This window comes from Orbicella faveolata, unplaced genomic scaffold, assembly GCF_042242905.1.
Source record: "Orbicella faveolata isolate gen_17 unplaced genomic scaffold, um_ofav_v1 contig_24, whole genome shotgun sequence".
Lineage (NCBI taxonomy): Eukaryota > Metazoa > Cnidaria > Anthozoa > Scleractinia > Merulinidae > Orbicella > Orbicella faveolata.
The window spans coordinates 5973206-5985858 of record NW_028301552.1 but is presented as its reverse complement, the minus strand read 5'-3'; the positions used below and the strand labels follow the sequence as shown (position 1 = coordinate 5985858).

The window sequence follows — 12653 nt, the reverse complement described above, 5'->3', positions numbered from 1 at the left end:
AAAGAATTGAGTTTATTTATCAGGCGAAGAGAAGTATAGTCTTAATTCTGCCGACAAAATGACTTCTGAGATTGGAATTGCTAGAAAAATATCGCACCTTCGAATTATTTGATTTTACGTTGGGAATATTTCATTTGTTACGATCGAAACTGTACTCCCAGAGCTCAACCCTCAACTGACCTGGCTAATCCTGACTCCTCTGGTAACTCACTTGGTTGAAGACCACATCACAGATTTCAAAACTGATTGCACTTTCCTGGTCTTTTTTTTATATAAAACGAGAGACTCTATTTGGTGTAAGGTCGGCAGAGATTCAGTATGAAAAATATTCAAGCCTAATATCTCCGACACTAATGTGTTTTCCTTTTTTCGGAAACCCCAGGCAATTCATGTGGTTTAAACAGATGATCCGTAAAGATTGCGTGAAGATAAAGTAACATACACAAAACAAACTTATAAAAAAATAACTTCAGACGATTAATGGCCACAGACTTCAATGGAGCTCCCATGTGCTTTTTTTTATCAATAAGAATCAGCCACAGACAAATGTAGCGATATTATCATGTCAGTCTTTTAACATGTAACATTGTCTTTGATGTGATAAATTTGGTGCTATACTTGCGTTTGATCTTGAGCAACAACTCGAGGTCAAACCGAAAAAAAAAAATCTGCATTTTATGTCAATTGAGATTTGAACGTATTTGTTTGCCTGACATGTCAGTTTTGAGAACACTAGTTTTACAGAGAAGCATCCTGGAAGGAACATTAAGCGCCATTTCTTTGGCTTATTAAAGACTCGCAACTTACTGTTGTGGGCTACTTTGCTGAATAGAACATAAATTCAGTTGTGAGTAGGTCGAAAACAGCTTAGTTCAATCAATGTCACTTCAGTTCTGTGTCGATCTTTCTTTAAAACATTTTCCTTGAAAATAGACTGAACCTATCGTAAACAGGCTAAGATATTATATCTGATGAAGCGGTTACATGCAGACTAGATTAAGACACGCTAAGACGAGTAGATTCAAAACTGCGCCAGTTTCGTTGGTTGGATTTTGGTTTGAGCTGATTAATAAACCACCATGTTTACTCCGCAAATAACGCAACTGTTTTTATAACTTCCTGTTTGACTGCGATCCCTGCCAGTTCAAAGGAATGCGGTAAGAATTCACACCGAAAGTTCTGAGCGGTGTTTCAGTGCGTCGCCCACAAACATGAACAAACAATTATACAGCTAACTCTGAAGTACAGAAAGTTCCAGCTCTGGTTAGCCAGGAACGCAATTAACTGAGTTTTACTTCCCATATAGCCTTGTTACAGCATTTTGTTTTTCTTCAGAGATATTCATTAAAAGTTAAATCTGTTTTCATCTTCTTTCTTTCCGAGATGATTGTCTAATATTCCCATGCACAAGATCTCATAGACCCTGCGTTTCTCATTCTCATAAAACCTATCGAAAGCCTCTCTACACAGGAATGTGCATCTATATTTTTCTTTTGGGTTTTTGTTAAACTTATTTAGCTGTTGAATTTATTCTATCTTATCAGGGAAGTTTTACGTAGCCGGAGAGTGACCTTAGATTTTAATGTGATGAGGCTTGTACTGAAGTAATAATAGATTTAGGACTAAACCTTCAAAACACTGACTGATTATAACTTGCTGTTTGACTGCGATCCCTGCTAGTTAAAAGAAACGCGGTAATGATTTACACCGAAGGTTCTGAGCGGTGTTTCAGCGCGACGCCCACAAACAATTATACAGCTAGCTCTGAAGTACAGAAAGTTCAAGCAATAGTTTGCCAGGAACCCAATTAAGAGAGTTAAATTTCCCATATAACCTTGTTACAGCATTTTGTTTTCTTCAGTGATATTCATTAACAGTTAAATCTGATGTCACCTTCCTTCTTTCGAGAGGTGATTGTCCAATATTGCCATTCACAGCAACTGGATTACTGCATGTTAGCCCATAAACCATGTGATTCTCAATCTCATAAAACCTATCGAAAGCGTCTCTACACAGGAATGTGCATTTACATTTTTCTTTTGGGTTTTTGGTAAACTTATTTAGCTGTTGAATTCGTTCTATCTTATTTGGAAAGTTTTACGTAGGCGGAGAGTGACGTTAGATCTTAATGCGATGAGGCTCATATACACTGAAGTAATAGACTTAGGACTCAACCTTCAAAACACTGACTGATTACAGTCACATTCTCTCCCTCGTTTGTAAGAAGTCTATTGAAATACTGCTTAGACCAAGAAAACACGAAAGATGAGTTTACAGTTACTAAGTTCATTGAGTAAAAGAGCGTTGGAGAGATAAAAGAAACCTGTACTCACGCCATTCATGTAATGACTTAATGATAAGGTCCTGAAAAAACTTATCAGTTTTTTTTTTTCTTTTCCTGCTTTCACAATTTGAACTCTTTTTTTTTAATCTGTTCTGAGCTGTGTTGGTGCCATATTAGTTCACATCAGTATTCTTGGACTTGAAGCACTTGAGCTTCAAACATGCAAAGAGAAATAAATTGGTCATATTGGGTGTTTAATGATTTTTTTCTTCGTTACAGGTTGTTTCACTGATTCCTAAAGTTTTCTTAAAACACGACAAAGTGTTGTAAACCACACTACTGTTCGAACAATCGAGTGCAAGAGATGTGAGCATAGCTTATAGCTGACAAATTCGCTAAGAGAAGAGAAACAAACCTAGCGTGATAATATTTTATGCAGAAAATATGAGTCAAGCTTGGTAACAATGAATTTCCGGCGAGTGGGCCAGATTTGACAAGCTTGCTCGTGGGCGGTTTTTGTCCATTTCATGGATATGCGGACATAGTTCTGTTTGTCGCGCATTGCAAATTTAAAACTTCAACGAGTGACAGCTGTCCTAAGGTGGGTCTGTGATTAATTGTTGCAGGTCTTCAATGTTCCATACATGCTTATGTCCACACATCATCAGACAGGGTGTTACTGAACTGAGTCGTTCCGTATGGCTACATTCACTAAGCCGTACAATAATGTTGACCCGGGAAAGTTGCATTCCTTAGTAAGTAAATCGACTCGAGAATCTCAAATTTCCGTTTCCCCAGTTTTCAGTCCAATCTTCAATAAAATGTAAAGACGACTGGAAGATCCGATATTCAAGGCTTAGACATTATTTAAAAAACTTATATTTCTTTTAATTTTGGGGGTAAAGGAAGATAACTCTTTCAGATTCGTTTTATAGAGGGACGGATGACAAAAGCAAATATCAGACCGCTGTTTCCTTTCATTTAACCTGTTTGTCATCGTACCACGCCTTTTAGCGAAAAAAAATTGAATTATATTTCGTGTATTAAGTTTTCATGTTTTACTATAGATATTACTTACGCTAATTTGTATCTTGTTGAAGGGTTTAGCTGAAAGAAAGCAATACATGATTACGTAATTATAGTGAAACAAAATAAAAAATAAATAATGAGTGTGTGATGCGCAGTTAAAGCCGAAGGTAGAAAGAACTGGTGTTTTAATGCAATACATATAGCTTTTCATTTTAAACGCCCTACATCATCAACAAATTTCCGTTGCTGTTAACTCTGTCTCAGTAAGAATCATTTAACGTTCGTGTTTTAATCATTCATGACGATGAATTTATTTATAACAACGCGACTGAATTTGTTTTAAACTGTTTACCGATACAATGGAGTAAATTCTCGTTTATTTAGAAGTAAATTTTTATACGGATTATGCCTTTACAACCACGTTTTTAAAGTGCTATTTTCAGGCTCTTTCATGTTAAACACCTTAAATCATTTGCGAATACAATACAGCAAATTCTCGTTTATTTACGCTTTGTATCTTAAATGAGGATTATGCTCAGTAATTTATAGCTTCACGACTATATGTTTAAGGTAATATTTTGTTTTTTCACTTTAAACTGCCCAGATCACAATAGAGTAAATTCTGGTTTATTTGGACGTTGTTTTTAATAAGGATTACGTGGAGTGATTTGCCCGTCCGCAAATATTTGGAGCCCGCGTGTTGACTGGAGCGACACATTCAAGAACATTCCACTGTGGGAACTGACGTAACTTTCCATCGTTGCTATTATAGTATAAGTTTGCAGTTATATGTTATAAATGTAGCCAATATTCAGTTACGCCGTTAATTTAGCGGAAGATGTTTGTCGGCGAGGAAGCGTTTCCGCGGGTAGTGATACATTTAAAAATCATCTCAGCAAAGCTTGCCGTTCGACTTCAGCAAGGCTGAATCCGCACAGCATCGTAAGATATTCCGACGCTTATTGTCTGTTTACCGTACCTCATGGCTGATTCGGACGATTTTCCCATAGTAAGTAAATTAATTTACTTGCTAAATTACTCTATAGCTGAGTTTGGTGTCCTGTCTCGCGGCAAAACACGAGTGATAAACTATGGGCGAATTATCGCCGGCGTGGCAGACGAACTTAGAAGAGACAATTTACAATACGATAGCAACAGGTCAATAACAGTTATTGTTCTTGGAATTCCGGTCTGCGTCTTCAACTTATCGCCTAATCTGTCTGCTTTATCCAATTAGTATCTTTAAACTCATTTTCAGTTGTTTTAAGATCAAAAGGTCAACTTTTCGTGCTAGTGTCACATAACGTCAGTGATTGATTTGGGTGAGGGCGCGCACAGTTTCTAGAATTGCCTATATAATGGCGGGCTTATATTGCAAAGAGCTGGATGGTGAACAAAAATTTTACGACAGCGAAACTGAGAGGTTAAGATGCACCACCAGTCACCTAAACTTATTTAAGACCGATTGTCCTGCAGTTGAAGTAATAGTGTAATTACTCTGTTTTCATTATCTTGGATAAACTGTCGGCAAATCATTTTGAATAACTCTTGACATTCACGCGAGCAAGCATGTACCACATCTCTGGTGGCAAAGTAAGTACCCTTCTTTGAGCATGATTTTCACTCTCTTGTAGATTAATGAGGAAGGTAATTTTTAGTGTTGATTAAGCTTGTTGTTGTCTCTTCAATTCTGTAATGTTTCAGTATTTTAAACTTATAACTGGGAGAGCTCCTTTATGGTGAGCATTTAATTTCTCCGTCAGTGCATAGTACTGGACTGCATTAACTGTTTTAGTCGCCAGCTAGAAATATAAATTGCTTTTCTTGACTGCCGTACACAATGCACACTTATTCGCGATGCACATCTTCCAGCAATTCTGCTGGGTAACATGTCTGCTTGACAGCAAATGCATTTATATTGCAACAAATAAGCGCCTGATCAAAGCATGGGAGTTCAAGGTTTGTTCCTCAGGATTCAAGTACCGAAATATTTTAAGGTACAGACTTCATCAGCCTGGCTGTACACAAAAACTGGTAATCAACACCAGCGTCTGCATAATAAAGTGACTAGGAGTATGAGAGAACTGAACTAAGATAAAGAGGAATTTAATCTCTAGAGTAACATTCAGGGAAAAGTCGAGCTTACCATTCAAAAGCTGGACGTTTGTTGCAGTCAAGGAATTTTGAGCTACGACACCAAATTTAAAGTGACAGTGTGCGAGATTGAAACTCGTAGAAATACTAGTAGTATTTTATTTGCTCTAGATGCGATGCATGCTGGTCGATTGCAGGATATCTCTAGTTATTTCAGTAGTTAAGTTTCCTCCCTAACATAATTTATTCGTATATATCCTGGGCAAGCCTGAGAAACACTGTGGATGGTGTAAAATGAATTGATTTAGTAAAAAAGACGCACACGAGTGCGTAACATAACTAAGTCAGTCGCAACATAACTAAGATAATATAAAAGTACCGAACGGAGTTTGAGAATCTTTTTCCTATCCATGATGTTTCCTGGAATATTACATTTACTCCTGGCTGTTAAACTTAGAGAATGGACTTTAAACTGACCTGAGAGGACCAAGGTATCTTCTTATTAACAAGGAGTTGTGATTGCTAACTTCAACTACTTTCGTGTGGAGGTAAAAAAAAAAAAGCAGAAAAATAACTAGGAAGACTTAATAGCAAAAAATCGTGAGACCGGGTTGTTATAGATTGCTTTAAACCATAGAAATGTAACTGCAATATTTATAGATTGAAAACAAACTAAATAAACTGCAAAGCCGTGAACAAAACTGTTTGATTGAACATTGGATCTCACAGGAGATTTAATCAGCCAAACTTGGAAAGTAAAACGATGAGAAGTCAAAGACTACTGCATGGCTGACACAACGTAGTATATTTAAAACAAGATTTCGATTGTCCAGACCATCCTTATTCAGGTTTAGATGCCACTTCTTGATTTTTAGATGTTCAGATGTTATAGATCGATCATTTTTGTAGCTTTGTTGAGCAATGATTCTCACTACGACAGTCTGTCTATAACATGGTGACAGCCAATGTCTTCACATTTGGGCTTGACCTGAGCGAGTTTATTGCAATCCTAAAATAGATCACGATAATCTCTGAAATTAAACGCCTAAAGTCTATTTGTCAATTGATCAAATTTAGTCGAGGAGTAAGGGCCAAAGGCGGGTTAGAAAAATGTTTGTGCAGTGGTAGTTAAGCAGTTATATTTTAAGCAAGAAAAAAAAAAAAGAAGCGGAAACGGAAAGAGCTTGATAATTTGTTTTTCAGACACTTAATCCGAATCTCATCCGATTTTCCGAACAAATTACCCCGTCATTCCTTCAAGTTTCTGGAGTTTTCAATTCGGCAACAACTGTAGCTATAAATAGCAATGAATTCATACAATACGGCTGAATAGTTGAGATGACAATGCGAAGAAATGCTGTTGTAGCCTCCCTTTGTAACACTGCGGTGGTGGTCGTACAAGTGGATTCTTTGACTGAGTTGTGCCTTATCAACACAACTGGTCAATAATCTTAACTTATCAGACACCCGGTCCTAGAACAGAGTAAATACACTCAAGCAAGGATAAGCCTTAAATTAACAAACGAAACTAGCTATTGAATTCACGGCAACGCCGTGTCTTACGTCTCAATATAAATATTTTAACTAAGACTAGAAGCCTTGCTGTTGTTAGGCGGCCTCCATTGAAGATGGAGTTTAAACAATCTCAAGCCGTGCAGTGACGTAGGAAGAGCAATGTTCAGCTACCGCACACAGCTCCCACGAGAAACGAACTATAACTAAACGGTTAAATTTAGATTCTGTATAGTGTGTGATACCACAATACTGAGTAGAGGATACAAGTTTAGACTGAGATGCTAAAATTATACACGCTAGATAATCACCCGTCATGTGGTCGCACCAAAGAAAGGTCATCACTTAGTTACAGAGCGATAGGAGGTTTTTGTGGCGTTGGATAACTTCAAGAAGGACAAAGAATCTCTTGAACTTGAATAATGATGGCGATGTGATCCCAATCAAGTTAATCAGTTCGCATTTAGTTCACGCTGTGTTGATCCATTTGTTCAGGGTCCAAATGACGCACGGACTCACAGAGAACAACTGTGTTGAGGCCCGTAAAGGTGCGATTGCGAAATACCTATCATTGAGGAAACTCTGCCGGCCTCATTGCCAAGGCATTTGGAGTTTGGAGTTTTGACTTTAGCTAAATAGCTATGACAGACATGTCATGACATTAGTGACAGCTTTTAAAAAGACATGAAAGACATAAAAGATTGTTTTCTGAAACATAGAGCTCAATTGGAAATACACCACGTACAGACAGACTGTTTTCTTGTGTTAATTTCTGTTTCAAGTTAAAAACGTTTTCTATTTAAAACGTTCTTCGATACTAGTAATGCAGCTGGCTTTTTTCTTGATACAATGGATCCAACAAAAATACGACGGGGTAATCATAGCGTTTTCCTGAATATCATTGACGAAGTTAATAACGTTTTTCGGTCTGTAAAACAACAAACCGTTCATTGTTATTCGAACTCTTCAGGGGGGCCACGTGGAAATGTTTCAAAACTTTATGAAGGTAAACTAAGTTATCAATACCTTTCTATGTCCCGCAGAGCTACAAGAGGTTTATATAAGATATTCATTTATAACGTTCCTTTGTCGTTTACCTGTTGACCTTTGTTGAAGTATTATTTACACTTCACGGGCTTATAAATTTTGTATTATTTCGCCGCGGTAAAAAAATTGTTTCGAATAACTTGAGCAAACCCAGGTAAACCATGTTGTGAAAGGAAACTGAATTCTCGAGATTAACCAGTTTGTAATTTTTTTTTTTCTTAGTGTTTTTTTTCGCTCGGCATTCAGGCTAATGATCAATTAAACCTAGGTTCTCTACAACAGAATGAAATATTTCTTATGCCACCTTTTTTGCTGGTTTCGCTGAAGCGTTAAAACGTATTACAAAACACAATACGTAACTTTTAAATTGTTTCCTTCTGGAGAAAACGCACCGCCCCTTGTTTTGATTTACATGACCATGAGTTTAACATAGCTTTGGAGTTAGATAATATAACAGATTGTGCTAATCCGCCTATAAAAAATCGCGACTTTCTTTTGGCGAATTGTTTCACTTGTACCTTGACAGGTTATTTGTATTGCCATGACAACACCGAGCAGTAAACCTGTTTGTTTAGGCTGAGGAATGTGCTAGAAAAGATACCTACAACCTTGACCTCTGACGTCGGTATAGAATAGTGATTAGTAACAGTTAGTAGATTAATCTTTTGGTAAAACATAACGACGAAAGCTGTAAACCTCAGTGACGCTAAAGTAAGTAGATTTCTACCCGGTGGATTTGGTTAAGTGTATTTTGTTTCTGTAGATTTGATTTATTGTGTAAAATTCTGCTATTTTGTTGTTCTGCTCGAGTGCTCCTCTGTGTATCACAGTCTTTGGTGTTGTTTTAAAGAGGCAAGTTTCTTCTAAACGTTTGTCTTTCCTTATCAAACGAAGCTAAAACAAAGATTGCCAACGGAAGTAGGAAATCTAAACAGGATTTTTCTATTTTGTGTTCTGACTTTGTACATATAGTTTCCTTTCTGATAAAGTAATTCTTATCTGTCATTTTCTTTATTAATAAGTAATTGTAAATCACTAAGAGTTGTAACATTTAATATAGAGCCCAGGCTTTGTAAAACTTAACTGGGAAAGATCGTTCTTACTTTTTTTTTTTGCTCGTTGAATAATTTCATTTTCTTTTGTTTTCAAAAAATATCTCAGCTTAAAGAAATGATATGCTGATTTGAAAAGAAAGCCTAGACTGTCACGTTCATTGTATTACCAGAAATTTCCGTCAAGAGTCAAGATTAAATTACGTTTTCACGTTAGCGACGTAATCACCCTTGATAAGTTACTCCAGAAGTTTCTATTTTAATACTTCAACTATTAAATTAAGCCCAGACATTTTTGTCACAAATATGTTACGGACGGTGCCCGTGAACAATAATAGGCAAATTTCTCGCCAATTCAGCTTAATATATTCTATTGAGATTGCTAAATTTAGTCAGCCACTCGAACCGAAATAGCTCAGTTTGTTGTCTCACTTAAAAAGTGTCTTTGATGTATAGCAATTGACACCTCTGCTGTAGTTCTGCCTCTAGCTAGTTTTCCTTGGTTTGAAAAGCTTTCTCTAACGCTTAACAGTAATTTTGGCTCACGGACTTCACAGCAACGGGCCAAGGTAGATGGAAATTGTCTGACAAGTTTCGCAATCAATCACAATGCACATTTTGCGTTAAATTATCCGAACTCCTCTGAAGCTTTTGTGTTTGATTCTAGACATGCAAACTAAAGAGGCTCTTTAAAACTTTACTTGTGGTAAAATAAATGTCCGCTGAAGTCCTCGAGGTCGCTTCAACTCGACCCACTAGTACGGTGAGATTGACTCGGAATTTAACTGGGTAAGCTAACGTAATGTTATTTTTATTGCAGCCCTCTTCAACTGAAATCAAGTCATCGCCGATGCCTCCAATGGGGTCCATAACACAACGTTCACCAAAGTGCGCTCGTTGCAGAAACCACGGCGTCATCTCTATTCTCAAAGGACACAAACGATTTTGCAAATGGCGAGATTGTGCATGCTCTGATTGCAATCTTATAGCCGAGAGACAAAGAGTAATGGCCGCGCAAGTGGCGCTTAGAAGACAGCAAGAAAGCGACGAGGCGGCGAGCCATCTTTCTTATGGTTCGATGCAGTTGTGTTTTAATCCAAATATGCACAAGGCATCAAGAATAATCCCTCCTTCGCCAACATCTCCGCGAGAAGGTCAAATCACTCAGAGAAGCGCAAGTTTATCTTCGCGATCAAGTTCGCCAAACGACGAAGTCAGCAATGAGTTTGAATCTCCTACAAGTAGTGCAAACGAAGGTAAGCTTGATAAACTGCTTATTATTTTAGCCGCCTTTTCCTTCACGTCCCAAATAGGAAAAATCGTTCTTTTCGAATGGAATTTAAGTCAGGCCCAAGTTTCCAACTGGGTGGAAAACATTTGGAATGCTTAATGCTCTTGCAATCTTTTGATTGGCTCCGGGGTTCGTACGCGCGCACATTCGGCACGAAAACGGCACTAGTGAAGTCTTGGCTTGCCCTGGCTTTGTTTAAAGCGTTAATGGGAGGTTAGCTTCAATATGCCTGCGGCTAAGTTATAATAACATGTTGAACTGTTCTAGGCTGATTTGAGCCATGAGTCTCATGCGGAAGTCTATAATCTATACAATGTACATTGGTTTATTTCCGTGCTTCTATCGATCAGTGCTGCGTTTATGAATGGCTGAAAAACTACAGTTCACATTCACAAAAAATAGTACACTTTGGATGGTCAGTTGAGTTAATTTCTAAGAAAGCTTATCGCCGTCTTAGTAACGCAAGAATAGTACGAACATTCGTCAGCCTTCGGGCTGTAATTGATTTTAAGATAGTTAAACTGTCACCATACTTAGTCGTCTAAAGCAGTTGCTCTCTATTTGTTTATTTGTAAATAGAAAGCATGTGTAAACAAAACATTTCCAATCAAGTATCCTCATATGAGCAAAAGTGTTGGAGTTTGAAAAAATTGCCTGTCTGAGCATAGCCGAAATTTAGTATTCAAACTCAGTCAGCACAAAAACTAGGCACACAGTTAGAAATCGAGAAAATTTTAACAAAATGCACTGGTGTTACTTTTGATTGATTTTGTTGGAGAAGGAAAGCAATCATCTTTTTATATGAACATATTTGTTCAAATCTAACTGTAGCTTGTTAAAAATTGGAAAGTTCCAACTTAATTTTTGCTTTTTGTCGAAGCGCTCACATCAATATTCCTCAGTTAACTTATGTGAACAGATAGAGTACAACTAGTAAAGATGAAAAAATCACGGACAGAAATTTTAGTCCTAATAAAGCGTTTATTAATAACCGATGTATTTTGAAAAGAGCGAGTGATGTATACACAAACATAGTAGTCAAAGTACTGCGGTAAATGATTATCTGGACTAATATCTTAAAAATAATACGAAAACACTGATTTTTTTTTTCCCAAGACGTTCGAGTGAGACACTGAGCGAGGTAATCACAAATTTGAGAACTGTTTGTCTATAAAATAAAACACTGTATCGACATAGACATTTGCATTTATGGTTCTTGCGGCTATATAATATGTAAATTTATCTCCTTTCTTGGATAAGTAGTTCTGATTTCAGAAGGACATCGATAAGAAAGATTCGTTTGTCTGCATCTATGGAAGTACTTAGTTTAAAATACCTGTGCGTATTTCTGGTAAAACGTTTCAAAAACTGCAAACCAAAAACACGTGCCACATTTTGAAGACTAACAGAAACAACTGGTAACGTTCAGTGAAGTGCATTATGGGTTAAGAAGTGTTGCATGTTTATACTCTGATCCCCTGAAAATAGAAACCTGTGTTTATGTCTCAACCGCGATGTTTTTATTTCACAGTCTTTTATGGTTTTATTTATAAACCGTGGGAAGTTTTGTGTTTATTTTCTAAGCAGCTTCAGGTACTTAATCTATTTTTGGCTGTTGCTCTGTGAATACGTTCAGTTAGAAACCTGCTTTATGCTATTCAATCAGCCATTGATCATTTTCTCTAAAAGATACATCTTCAGTTGCACTCTCCATTTTTATCAATCTCTTAAAGATTTTAACGTGAATTAAAGTTCACATCACATTTTTTACCGGTAGGAATTTAGAGGTATTTTGTTTGTAAGATTTATATCATATCAAAAACAGGATTCCAAGATACATTTTGACATAGACTGTCTTTTAAATGTAACTGGGGGAAAGCTGCAAAAAGGAAAACATCTTTAATCTTCGATCTATATTTAAGAGTCAAACTGAAAAATTGTTAAACTTTTAACAATACACTGTGCAAACGGCCTTGTTTCCAACACGTGTTGCAAGTGTCTTATTTAAAACACGTTCCTAAAGTTTCTTTATAGCTGGTTAACGAACCTCTCGGAAAGTTTCAATTTATGACAGGCACATGTGATCTAAACCTCACTTTGACCTTTAATCGCGAGACAGCTGAAGCCCACAAAAAAGTTTAACCGCGACTGAGACTCAGTGAAGCCGACAGTGAAGCGGACAGTGAAGCCACGTTGTTCTTTATTTACAATTATAAGAAATTAATGCCGTTACATGCAGATGCTTCTGCGGAGCCAATCACGGGGCCGAAAATTTCAAGGGCATCATGTTTACTTGAAAACAATTGCCGGTGGTGAGAATGGTCCTACTGAGTTATTGTATTAA

At 37.1% G+C, this 12653-nt stretch overlaps 1 protein-coding gene across 6 annotated transcripts in view; it reads left to right on the top strand.

Moving 5' to 3' along the window:
• LOC110044678 (doublesex and mab-3 related transcription factor 3, truncated-like) overlaps positions 1-12653 on the top strand; it is a 29194-nt gene that overhangs the window by 10706 nt on the left and 5835 nt on the right. For 3 of the 6 annotated variants that reach the window (XM_089291347.1, XM_089291350.1, XM_020750240.2), the window contains exon 2: positions 9839-10274. In XM_089291347.1, the coding sequence (XP_089147473.1) occupies positions 9839-10274 (436 nt within the window). Of the gene's footprint in view, positions 1-4139; positions 4323-8599; positions 8678-9218; positions 9588-9838; positions 10275-12653 lie in introns of those variants that run through there. The other 3 variants (XM_020750241.2, XM_089291349.1, XM_089291348.1) reach the window with 3 other exon arrangements.